General features: G+C 45.9%; 1 protein-coding gene across 8 annotated transcripts in view; it reads right to left on the minus strand.

Moving 5' to 3' along the window:
- The window catches only part of COL27A1 (collagen type XXVII alpha 1 chain), a 252,548-nt gene that overhangs the window by 138,507 nt on the left and 100,554 nt on the right, over positions 1-13,487 (minus strand). For 7 of the 8 annotated variants that reach the window (XR_014521564.1, XR_014521565.1, XM_083485690.1 and 4 more), the window contains one exon: positions 7,392-7,445. The exons of the other annotated variant lie outside the window; for it this stretch is intronic. Coding sequence is in view for 5 of the 7 variants with exons in the window: in XM_083485690.1 (XP_083341816.1) it covers positions 7,392-7,445 (54 nt within the window). In the remaining 2 variants the exon portion in view is untranslated. The remainder of the gene's footprint in view (positions 1-7,391; positions 7,446-13,487) is intronic. 8 annotated transcript variants of the gene reach the window in all.

Consider the following 13,487-nt stretch of genomic DNA (forward strand, 5'->3'; position numbering starts at 1 on the left):
GCTGAGGGGAGTTGGGAGTCCAACAACACCTGAAAGGGTTTCTGGTTGGGGTAGACTGTCAGTTCATGGGAAGGGCCATAGCTCTATGGCAGAGTATCTGCCGTGCAACCAGAAGGTCCCAGGTTCAATCCCCACGGGCATCTCCAGGAAGGTTTTGGAGAGAGACTCCTGACCTGGAATCCTAGAATCTTAGGATTGTAGAGTTGGAAGGTACCCTGCAACACAGGAATCTAAACTAAAGGATCCCTGACAGCTTCCTCTGTTCCTGTACCAATTTAAAACCCTAATGGCACACCCACCCAGTATAATTAAGTGAATCTATGGTTTATCACAAGATAAATGGTGATGTGGACAAACTCTCACTGACATACACAACCAGGAATGTGGGGAAATCAATGCGGCTTATTCTGTAATGAGTCAAACACAGCAGACAAACTCCTAGAACTCTGACGTGGGGGCAAGAAGCATAAATTGTGCTGAAATTCCCTCTTCAGCACAACTGTCAAAGGTGCAAGGGGGTCTGTCCTTCCTATTGCCACCACCCTTGCATCAGGTAGGAATGGTTGATGCTGTCATCCCACTAGTAAGCTGGGGAGGTGAGCCATGCAGGCCAGAAGAGGCTGGGCAGGGTGGCCCCTGACCCACTCTGGAAAGAGTCTTGGCCAGCCAGGGGATAACGGCATGGTGGGTGACATATTTGAGGGGCAGGGGTCCAACGAAGGAGGGTGGGAGAACAGGAAAGGGAGAACAGGAGAATAAAAGAATACAGAGCTAATCCATGGGCAAGCCTTCCCATAATGACTTAGGGCACAGTGTGGGAGGGAGGCAAAAGGCAGCACTTGTGCCGCTGGCCACCCCAGTGGCAAGTCAATGAGAGAAGGGGCTAACTGAAGGAAGGGAAAGGCTACTAAGGCAGAGTGATTAATAGGGAAGGATGACAGCTTAAATAAGTTTTTGGGAACTTTTGGCCCTTCAGATGCTGCCGAACTACAACTCCCATTAGCCACAAGCAAGCAAAGATGCTTGGGGTTGTAGTTCAGCAACACCTGGCAGGCCAAAGGTTCCCATACTTGGTTTAAGTAAACAGATCTCAGATGAGGATGATAAGGGCACATTAGAGTGAGGTGCTCACCAGGTGTTTTCTTAAGGCAAGGGAACCCCTGAAGACACTTTGGATCCATAGTGGGAGGGTGGCAGCTCTCACACTGCCATTCTGAATTTAACTGGCAGTGTGAGGGCCAAGAACCCCTGGTTCTGTGCAGTGTCCTGGTCGTGGTGAGCCGCCTGATCTGGTTCCCAAATTACACCCCCCCCCCACCACCATGGACCACTTAACCAAGGGCCTTGGAGGACCACTTAACAATTTCTCTTGTAATGCACTGTGCTAGATGCTGTAGGATTTACAGAGAATTCAAACTGTAATACAATATAAGAAATAAAAGAAGCAACAGAAATGCAATGAGAAATTAATGTGAACACAGTGTCATGGGTTCGCCTTCTCCTGTCTTCAACTGCAAGTCCACACACATGCCACGGACCACTTTAACGAAGCTCGTGGCTCATTTAAGGATCCTCAGGCAATGGAGTGCTTCCATCCATCAATTCCTGTTTCTCTCCAACAGGAATAGTTAAAATGGCTTTCTCTTTAGGCTAGAAGCGGGGACCAGACCTGGGGTGGGGAACCTTAAGTTGGAGCCAAATGCAGCCCTGTTAACCCCTCTCTATCTCTCTGGCCCTTGGGACTTTCCCCTGGGCAGGGCACTACCAACCCCCACACCTCTTACCAGCTCTCCTCTGTGGCTTCCTTTAGTGCTTGTATACCTAGCTTGAACCATGATCCTGCCTTTTGCTTGCATGGATGAAGGTTAGAGAGAGGTCTCTCTCTCTCTCTCTCTCTCTCTCTCTCTCTCTCTCTGTGTGTGTGTGTGTGTGTGGAGACCTTGGACTTTCATAAGGACAGACTGTAGCATGCTGTGCAAAGATAAGAGCCCCATCCTTGACTCTGCCCACTTTGGCCTCTGGTTGCACCTGTCACTGGGCTTTCAAGATTCCAGAAGGCCTGCCCAGGAGGGAATGTGGCTCTAAACAAAAAAAAAAAAAAAAACAAATAAGCACCACCCAATAAAATTATTGGTAAAAACAGCTAACAACAAACATTCAAAAATAATTAAACTCAACAACAAACTAAAAACAGATCAATACACACATCAACTCCCTCATGTGGTGAGCCTTTGAACTACAATTGGCAGCTTCTCAGTAAAGTACCTTCAGGCCCCAGACCGGGGGCTGATGGGAGCTGGAGTCCAACAGCATCTGGAGGGTACCTCTGTGGCAAAAGTGGTCTCTCCAGATGCTATTGAACTGCAACTTCCATCAGCCCCAAACACCATGGCTGATGGACCTCCCCTGCCCTAGACTGAATGCGCTCAGCCAGACTGGCCACTGGATTCTCCCTAGACAAGGAAGCCCATAAAAAGGCTCCTGCTTCCAGTTAGAACCTCACTGGAGCAACATGGTGATTTCCTGAACCCTGGCACACTCCTGGAAATCTTCGGTCCTGACCTCTCACTCACTCCTCTATCCTCTCTGCTGATTTGCCCTGCTCTTTGGTCCTGACTACTGGCTAATCTCTTCTGGTTCCAATGGCTGCCTTTGGCACACCCATGCAAAAATTTACTCAAATCCACTTTGATGGAAGGCAGTGTAGAATCATAGAATTGTAGAGTTGGAAGGGAACCTGACAGCTATCTAGTCCAAACCCCTGCAATGTAGGAATCTCAACTAGAAATGCTTTAAATCAGGGGTAAGAAACCTCAAGTCCAAGGGACAAATGCTCCAAGCCTCACTATTTGGCCCTTGGGGTTCACCCAGTCGTGCCCCCTCTTCCTGAACCTACGCCCCCCAAGTGGCCCTTCCTTGAACGTTTTTGCATGTCTGATAATGTTTCTTGCCTGCCTGGATGAAGGACAGGTCCTGGGGTGAATGGTACAATGGTGAGATTCACATTTATTGCACCTTCTTCTTTTGCTCATGGCTGTGCCCACTACTGCCACGAAGGCCCAGGAAAGTTGCCCAAAAGAGAATGTGGCCATGGGCTGAAAAAGCTTCCCCATCACTACCTTAATTAATTAAATAAATTAGGAAATAGGTGCACCCAGGAAGACACCAACAGAGCCAGTATCTCTAGGTGGGCAAATGCTTCCAACTTCCAAAACAAGGAATACCTAAGACATAACTGAGTTGCAATGGCGGATTCTGGGTGAGAGTCACACACATAGAGGGGGAAAGCCCACTCAGCCCTTGTGCTGAAAGCCTTCATGTTCTGCTTGTGGGTTTCCCAGAGGCAGCTGGTGGTTGGCCACTGTGGGAAAAGATTCTAGAGCAGACGGGTCGGCCCTTGGTCTGATCCAACAGGTCCCTTCTAATTGTCCTTAACTCCTACCCTTTAATTCTCACACAAGCAGCCAGAATGAAGGGCATATGCTGTGTCTAAAGCAAGCAATCTTTATGCATTTTATCTCTGCTCTGACAACTGAACTGCTGGACAGCTGTTCTACTTAAAACACACACACACAAATGCACCAAGGAAAATCAATTGAAACAGAGAATTTTGTGGTTAGGGAGAGTTAAAAGCAACATTTAGGAAGGGTTAGGGAAAGAAATCTGCTGGTCCAAGGCATATTTTCTGGTGATAATGCAGTTTTATTTTTCGAAAAGAATAAAAGGAAAAAGGGCCTTCTTGGCCCGCTTCTATAGAAGGGGATAGGCTGAGCAAGAAATTGTATGGTGAGGGGACCAGGGATGGTTCTCTGAATTTTGTGTTTTTCAAATATTAAATTCACACATTTCTGCAACAATTTGCATTTTTAAAAATCCTCATGAAAAATTATCTAGCATTTCCATGCAAATTTATCCTAATATGCACATTTTTCTATGGAGTTTTGCCTGATATACACATATTTGCAAACAATTTCCCCTGATATAATGCGTTTTTTATATGTCATTTTCTCTAACGCATTCATTTTCAGGCATACTTTCCCCTAACATATGCAGTTTTGCAAACACTGGCTGGACAATTTGGATAAGCGCAATTTTCAAAGAACCGCTATGTTTTAGTTCACATTTTGTTTTGGAAAGTGTAGATTTCATAGATTCGCATTTAAATGAGAACTGAGTCACATTTCTCCTCAATCCTTAAGGGGACCAAAGGTAAACACTGCAAAAACAACCAGGTTGTACGGTTATTTCTGAGAGATTACAGAAACAGCCAGACGTACAGGTAGCCTTATATCAAAGCTGAAAGCTATTTAACTGTACTCAGTGTTACTACAATACAATTCAATCCCATCAGGGTTTTTTTTAAAAGGCTAGCTGCTTCAAGGTATGCTATCTTTGCACACCAGAACCAGAACCACGGTTTTAATTCTTAGGGAGAATACGAGAAGAGGTCTGCTGAATTGGACAAACAGCTTTTATTGTTCAGCATCCTGTTCTCACATTGGCCAACCAGAAGCCTATCAATAATAAGTGGGACCTGCAACAAAACATTGTGATACTGCAGGTTCTTGGCCCAAGATTCCAGTTCAGGCAGCCGAAGTCATCTCCATTCCATTCCTCTCTCTCTCCACCATCCAGTTTCCTATTTCCCCTCCAAAAGACACTCAACATTCTGTGCTCACTGAACATGCTTAACACTTCTTGATCTAGCTGGGGGTTTTTAGTACTTCTCCAAACCGTAGAGTTTTGCCCAAGGCTGCTGATTACCTCCCAGTTGTGTGGGAATGGCTCTGTTGCAGCTGCATAAGGGTCCACTGTCAAAAATGAGTTAAGAACATAAGAAAACCTCTGCTGGACTAGGTCAATGGTCTATCTAGTCCAGCATCCTATTCTCACAGTGGCCAACCAGATGGCTGTGGGAAACCAGCAAGCAGAATTCAACCACAACAGTATGCTCCCATCTTGTAGTTTCCACCAATTAGTATTCAAAAGCACTGAGCCTCCACAGTAGCAGCAGAGCATAGCCATTGTGACTAGTAGCCATCAATAGTCCTCTCCTCCATGACTTTGTCCAGTCCTCTTCTAAAGCCACCCAAGTTGGTGGCCATCAATGCCTCCTGCAGGAAGGAGTTCCATAGTTTAAGTATGCGCTGCACAAAAAGTACTTTCTTTTATCTCTCCTGATAAAGTTCACTATTAGCATACAAGATTTGATGGAATACTTCCTGCATGCTTTCCCTTATATCTGCAAAAGTTTTAGAAATAGAGGCTTTTTGTAATTGAATACTGTACATTCATGTTTTGGATCTGGAAAGAGGCTGGCAACTTGCCTCTTACACAGACTAAAAGTAAGGGATGCAAACTCTTCCCATACCAAATGGTCTGAATCTTCAGCATAAGGAAGGTGTACAGACGTAGGTCTTCTTTTATATCCTAAGAAAAACCAGACACTGCAGAATGGACTGCACCAGAGATGCTGAATCTGTGGTCCTGCAGCTGTTGATGAAATTCTGCTAGAATTCATCACAGCCAAGGGCTAATGATCGGAGTTTGAGTCCAGCAACATCTGGAAGGCCAAAGGTTCCCCATCTCTGCTGTAGATCTACGATTATTGATCAGAGCTGGGCCTTCTTCAAACCACACATTGCCCAAAACACCAGGAGAGAAATCTAGCCTAAAAAGCTCCTCCTCCTCTCTACTGAATGGGAATCGGGTAGCTACAGTCCTCCAGAAGATGCTGGACATAAACTACCATCATTCCTGGCCACTGATCATGCCACCTAAGGCTGATGGGAGTTGAATCCAGCATCATCTCCCAGCCCTGCCTGGAAATGCCAGGGATTTGATCTGGGACCTTCTGCAGACAAAGCAGATTCTCTACCACTTAGTTACAGTGGCAATAAATAAATAAACGTACTGTATTTTTCTCTGTATAAGACAATGCTTTTTGCTGAAAAAAAATAGGCAACAATTGGGTGTCGTCTTATACACGGATAGTAAATACAGAGGGTGAATGTGTGATTAATGGCAGCAGCAAGCAGGAGATTGGCAGCGACGATTGGGCGGGTGATTGGTAGCTGTGGTGAGGTGGGCAGGCGATTGGCAGCTGCAGCAAGTGGGGGGGTCGGCTGTTGGTGGCAGCGAGCAGGCAGACAAATGGTGGCTGCGGCGAGGTATGTGATCGGCAGTGGCTGTGGCAAGTGATTGGCAGTGGCAGGCAGGCGGGTAAGTGATTGGTGGAAGTGACCTCCCCCCCCCAAAAAAGCTAAACAACTTAATTTCTTGATTTTGGGTTAAAAAAAATAGGGGTTGTCTTATACATGGGGGTGTCTTATACATGGAAAAATACGGTAATAAATAAATGCAGCTCCCTTTAGCCCCAGCCAGCATGGCCAATGGTCAACAAGGATGATGCATGTAGTCCAACAAGTCCTGGAAGGCACCATATTGGTCAACCCTTTCTTTAACTGGAACTGCTGAGGACCGAAGATGGGACCTTCTGCATGCAAAGCACATACTTCACCAAGAAGTTACAGCTCTTTCCCTAAGGCCTCCATCCAAGCAGTCCAAAAAACAGAGCGGCCCAGCTCTATCATTTCATCCCAGACAACGGTAGAATGCTGCCAGCTTCTCACTGTACCAACAGGGAGGAGGGGCATTGGATTTTATCCAGAGCAGTTATACTCACGAGAATACCCACTGAAATTAAGGTACCTGAGTAATATCCACCAGTTTTGATGGGTCTACTCTAAGTAGGACTAACACTGGAAACTATTATTAATATTACTGTAATTATTGTTTTGGTTTTTTAAAAGATTTCTTACCTGCCCTTCATGATAAGGTCCCGGGGAGGTTGCGGCATTGTCAAAGCACAGTATTAAAACCAGTTGATGCAATCTACACACTCAAAAGAACAGGGGGTTGCATTCAACTGCATTTTACTCAGAGCAGGCCCACTGAAATTAATGAACATAGCTAAATTAGGGGCATCCATTTTAATGGGCCTACTTTGAGTAAATTGCCTAGAGATCTGAGTATAAGATCTGTAAGATGAGTGACAGAAAAGATGCTTCAAAAACACCCAGTTACCCTTGGCTTTTGTTCATCCTTTCCCCAGCAAGCAAAGCACTCTGTGGGACTGCAGGGGAAGACGCAAAGAGGAGAGGCAGGGAAGGGAGGGCACCCTCATTGACCTCTCCCTTGTTAGATGCTTGACTGAAGTATTTAGCACGTTGTATAAAAGATGGGAATTGTTTCAAGAGGGAACTTAAAACAACAAGGCAGTCCTGAGGCCGCTGATTCCAAGGGGCCAATCCCAAACAGCAAACAGGCTGCCTCCCAATGAGGCCCACAAAAGAAAACAAAAACCAGGAGAGAAACTTTTGCCAACTTACTGGGTTGCCATCAATGCCCGGAGGTCCTCGTTCTCCAAGATCACCAGGAAAGCCCTGAGGAGCAGTAAGGGGTGGGAGTAAGAGAGAGAAAGAGAAAGAGAAAGAGGGAGGGAGGGAGGGAAACCCTTTGGTTACAAAGTAGGACAATGCAATGGATATGCAGGTGGTAAATACGAGACGTTAAAATCCTGCCTCTTTTTGCTCAAGTCCAAAAAGCTGTCAAGAGAAGGAAAAGTTCCCGTGTACCATTTATTGCTGATTATCTTTACCTTTTATCTATAAAAACAGTTGAGATTCCCACCACCAACACCTTTTTATCAAGCCACATATTTGAGGCTGTTAAGAACGTAAGTACAGTGGTGCCTCGCAAGACGAAAAGAATTCGTTCCCCGAGTCTTTTCGTCTTGCGATGTTTTTCGTCTTGTGAAGCACGGTCCGTCGCAACTGCGCCTCTTCAAGTGGCTTTAAAAAAAAAAGCGCAAGACGTTTTCATCTTGCGAAGCAAGCCCATAGGGAAATTCGTCTAGCGAAGCAACGCAAAACCGAAAAACCCTTTCGTCAAGCGAGTTTTTCATCTTGCGAGGCATTCGTCTTGCGGGGCACCACTGTATTAAAGCATTGATAAAAAATGTGAAATGCAGAGCAGTAAACATGGCCAGTGTGGAGTAGTAATAACACACCACAGGAAATAGGGCACAGTTAGCGAGCAATCACTTGAGACACTTCCCAAGCCGGGGGGGGGGGGGCTTTGTGGCGAGCCAGCAGCTGTTACGATCCTGAGGGCCCAAGATGTCCTGGCCCTCACTGCTGGACCACAAACCCAAACTCCCTGCTCTGTTTCTGCCAAAGGCCCCCAATTATTATTCTTATATTTATTTTTAATTTATATGCCAGCCTTTATCAAAAGACCACAGGGCAGTTTACAGCATAACACACAAAATGTATAATGTGATAATAGTAAAAAGAAAAAGGAAATAAGGTGACACCCCCCGTCCTGTCATTAAAAAGACCATAGATCGTTAACAGCTGAAGGCCTGGTTGAAGAACCATGTTTTTGCCTGGCCCTGAAATATATGTAGTGAAGGCATCAGGCGAAGCTCCCTGGGGAGACCATTCCACAAGCAGGGAGCCACCACAGAAAAGGCCCCATTTTCATGTTGCCACCGTCCTGACCTCTCATGGAGGGGGCACACAAAGAAAGGCCTCAGATGATCAATATAGGATCTGAGCCAGTTCATATGGGGAGAGGCAGTTCCTAAGGTATTGCGGTCCCGAGCCACATAAGGCATTAATGCGTAAACCAGATCGATTCACAGGCAAAGCACAGGTCACAAGGTGTAGCAGGTACAGAAGAGACAGAGATATATTGACCCAACAAGTGGCACAACCCTTGTGTCTTCCTGTTGACGAGTCAGGTGAGCACAGTCCCAGACTGGGCATCTGACCAGGGATGATGGACGCCACAATGGGGCGCCACAAACGGGTCCCTCCCCAGGATCCATTCCTCCCATTCCTAGATGACTGACCTCCTCCCGGGCTCAGACACTTCTTGGTGTCCCAAATCCATCTCCCTCATCCTGCCCCATGGCTGCCCAGCCCCAACACCCAGAGCACCTCAGGATCCAGCCCTCTCCTCCATGACATTGCCATGGGGCTCATGGCACAAAGCAAGCTTCTTCTGAGAGCTGTCTCACAACCACTGATTGGGTTCAGATAATCATTAGGATTACGAGAATTTGAAAAGTGCAGGCATGGTCTCATGATGACAGAGGCGGCCCAGCTGGACTCAAGCAAGAAGCAAGTCTCAATATGCAAAGATGCTTCAAAAGGTGATGTCGCAGGTAAGGCCCACGCAGAAAGCCTTGAAAAGAGAGCAAGGGAGAGGGCGCTTGGGGTTGTCTGGGAACAACCATGGTTAGGGAAAGGGCTGTAGCTGCCTGGTGGGGCATCTGCTTGGCCTGAAGAAGATCCCAGGTTCAATCCCTCACATCTCCCATTATCACTTGGAAAGAATCCTGCCTGAAACCCTGGAGAGTCACTGCTATTCAGTCTGAACAATACTGAGGCAGATGCAGCAAGGGTCTAACTCAGTATGAGTCAGCTCCCTCTGTTCTTGCTTCATTCAGTCCTTTGTTGAGTACTAAGATGACTGGAATCTTACTTAATTTCTAGGAGAAGTGATAAAGCTTTTTGGCATGCAGAAGGTCCCAGATTCAAACTTGGAAATACTGCAGTCTGAAAGCACAGAGAGTTGCTGCCTGTCTGTGTAGGCAATACAGTCTGGCTCAGTATAAGGCAGCTTCCTGTGTCCCAGTGAAAGAGACCTCATTCAGGCCACCAAAGGAACCTGTTGCTTTGGCTCATCAAGGGAATTTTTCTTCAGGGAAAGTTAGGATGGAAAGAAATTTTCCCCCACCCAGTGTTTGCATAGCAAAGAAGAATTTTGCATCTCCAGGTCTTGAGGAAAGAATGCTGCCATTTAGAGCCTGCTTGACCACTCTAGGCCTTGAATCCTTCACAAAACGGAGACTGCAAACTCCTCAAGTAATCCACAGATTAAAAGGGGGGGGCAGGAATTGCAACACCCCAAGGATCTCTCTGCAAGCTCTCAATTGCACAATTACAAATTTATCACAGGCTCTGGTTCCACCTCCGGTATTCATTTGCTCTGCTCTATGATGCCTTGCACCAGTTTAAAAGCAAAATATGGTACATGGTATTTGAGATAAATATACTTTAATATAAATAAACAAATACACAACTGTTCTACAAAGTGATATTCTGTCAAAAATGCACCTGCAAGAGCAAAAGAGATACGAAGCAGGGCCATTCCATTCCAGCTGGTCATTATCAGAGCAACTGTTAAAAAACCAAACTAGTGCCTGGGGTTGCTCCCCCCCCCCTTTCCCTCCCCATCTTTCCCCCCTTTTTAGATTGCAAGCCTGGACTGTCTCATTTCAATTACTCATATGCAAACCACTCTGGGGTGCTTTCTGGTTGAAAAGTGAATTAAAGTGTTCCAAACAGAACGTTTAACAGTAGGCCAGAGAGAGAGATAGCTCAGTTGGTAGAGCATGAGACTCATTTTTCGGGTTGTGGGTTTGAACCCCATGTTGGGCAAAAGGTCCCTGCACTAAATGACACTAATTGGACCCTCTACACTGGGCTCTACACTTCTAGGATTCTATGTGCAGATGTAAGCTGCCCCCCTCTATAGACTCAAATACAACCTTCAAGAAGCAGCATGGGCTGTATACAATAAAATTTTCTCCTTGCATTTTCCATATTTGTTAATGAGATGGGCAAGATTGAATGCATTATCCATTGTCAGAAGAACCAAACCTGATCTAAATCCCGTTTATTCTTCAAAGATGCTACCATTTGCCAGAGCTCAATCCTCACATCTATCAATCTGATACCTGGCATATAATGTTATCTGCAATGTTTATCAGGCAGATAGGCCATCTAATTGCTGGCCTGAATTCATTCTCTCTTCTTATCAATAGTGATATCTATACTCACAGTCCAACCAGCTGGGATTTTAGTAATGAGATTCATAGCATCAAAGGGCTTGGCAAGTGTATCCTATTTGTTTATTAAAAGCTCAGATGGGATACCATCTTCGCCAGTGGCCTTAATTCCTTCCAAAAAGCCAATTAAACCTCCCACCTCTTTTTCTCAGTTGCAAGGAGCCACGGAGCCACGGTTTCAAATTCAATTTGACAAGCCTGCAAGCTGGCATCACAAACTATTTTGCTGAACGCTCTGTAACAGCGAGTTCCCCTAACACAATTAGAAACATGTTAATTGAAGGGATTAATGTATGGCAACTGTCATTAATCATGACTGAAGCACATGAGTTCACCATTGTGGCATCAGCTTGAAAGTGAGGCAAGCCTCAGAATTATTAATGTTAAAAAAAAAAGACAATCTTATCTCCCAAAGTTGTCCCAAATTAGTTCATATTTCTGCTTCAGCTTTTACTCCTTATTGGTTAGGAGTTGTATCCAAAAAATGTCCGACTCACCAAGCACGCCACCTTGCCCCCGCGATCGAGGGGGCCAGGGCTGCATGATGTCAGCACACCACATACACACACCACGTCGCTTGCACACATGACATCAGCACACCCTGTGCCATGCTTGCGCCATGTGGCACACTCCAGGGCATGCTGACGTGTCATGCACACGCCTTGCAGTGTGCGCACATGATGGCAGCACACCCTGCGGTCTGCGCACATGACCGCTGGGGATTTTTGAGGAGGCCCAGACCCTTCCTTGGCAATTTTTTGGGGGGGCGCGGCCCTCTCCTAAATGGTGCACCTGCTACCCACTGAAATGAATGGACTTGTGCTAGTTGAGTTCACCCATTTTGGTGCATCTACTCTTGAGTATGACTAACACTGGATACAGCCCTTCATGTTTTTAACGTTGTTTTGCGATTGTGTATTATGTTTTATATTATATTTTTGTACACCACTTTGGTCTTAAGTGCGGAGCGATGTAAACATTCTGACATCAATTAATTAAAATCCAAAATGGCAACACCAACTTTGCCTATGGCTAACAACTTAACTAGATCCCACAGCTGTTTCTGATAAAAATGGACTAAAACATTACTTTTGAACACCTCCCCACCCCACTCTGTAGTTGGACTGAAAGCATAGCTGTCAACGTTTCCCTTTTTTAAAGGGAAATTCCCTTATTCCGAATAGGATTCCTCGCAAGAAAGGGAAAAGTTGACAGCTGTGATTGAAAGTGAAGCATCTGCATCTGACAGTTCTGAGCACAGTTAACATCTAGCCATCCTGAGCACCTGGTTTCTTGACAGCTCAACAACCTTAATTAAATGCTTCTATGCCTTTACTTTAAAAGACTGACTCATGGCCATCAAGAATTGTTTAAGCTTATCTACTGGAAGACAGAAGCTAGCACAGAATGTTATAGGGTTGCCATATGTCCTCTTTTTCCTGGACACATCCTATTTTTCATGGGTAGAGTAGTCATAGTGATCCATAGTTTAAAAGTTTTATTATAACCAGCCCAGCCATGAGGCAAGGTGAGGTGACCACCTCAGGCAGCAGGATTCCCAGAGGCAACAGATCCAGCCTCCAACAAATGCATTGTCTATTGAACCCTCAGCAGCCCCCACCCAGGCTGCCCTCACAGTGGCCTTTTGGCAATAGGAGGCACTGCTGGTCTCCTCCCACCCCTAGGGAGAAAATGGCAGAGGCTTCCCTCTGGTGTCTCCTGGGGTCTACACCCACCCAGCATAATGCCTTCCCCTCCCCCAACCGCCACAATGGCCTTTTATTCCCACTTCAACCATTGTATAATAATAATAATAATAATAATAATAATAATAATAATAATAATAATTTTTATTTATACCCCACCCTTCCCAGCCAAGGCCCTGGCTCTGGTTGAAGCTAATCTAACTTCCTTAGGGCCCGGGACCTCTAGGGTGTTGCTATTTATGGACCTTGAGGCTCTCCATGGGGCATACCGGGAGAGGCGGTCCTGTAGGTACGAGGGTCCTAGGCCGTGAAGGGCTTTAAAGGTCAAAAGCAGCACCTTAAATCTGACCCTGTACTCCACCGGGAGCCAGTGCAGCTGGAAAAGCACTGGGTGGATATGCTCCCATGGCAGAGACCCCGTGAGAAGCCTCGCTGCAGCATTCTGCACCTGCTGGAGTTTCTGGGACAGCTTCAAGGAAAGCCCCGTGTAGAGCGAATAAGGCTGGTTTGATTCTCTCCCTTGTTCCCAATGTAGATCTTCATTCACCCCACCTTCCCTGGTGCAGGGGCACCATTTTGTGGTTCACTTCAGGTGCCAAAATGTCTTGGGCCAGCTTGCAGAAAAGAGTCCTCTACATACAGGCACAGGAATACCAAGTGAGACCGCTGGGTCCACATAGCTCAGTATTTTCTACACAGACTGGCAGTGGCCCTCTAGAGATCAAGGCATAATTGCTTGTTTATTTACTCTATTTATGGCTGGCCTTCCTGTAAAAATTATAAGAAACAGCACTAACATTCCGAACATTTCAATTCAGTATTGTTTGCTCTTCTCCTGCTGAGTGGGACCCATACTAGCG

The sequence above is a fragment of the Podarcis liolepis genome (assembly GCF_965112155.1).
Source record: "Podarcis liolepis genome assembly, chromosome: Z".
Taxonomy (NCBI): domain Eukaryota; kingdom Metazoa; phylum Chordata; class Lepidosauria; order Squamata; family Lacertidae; genus Podarcis; species Podarcis liolepis.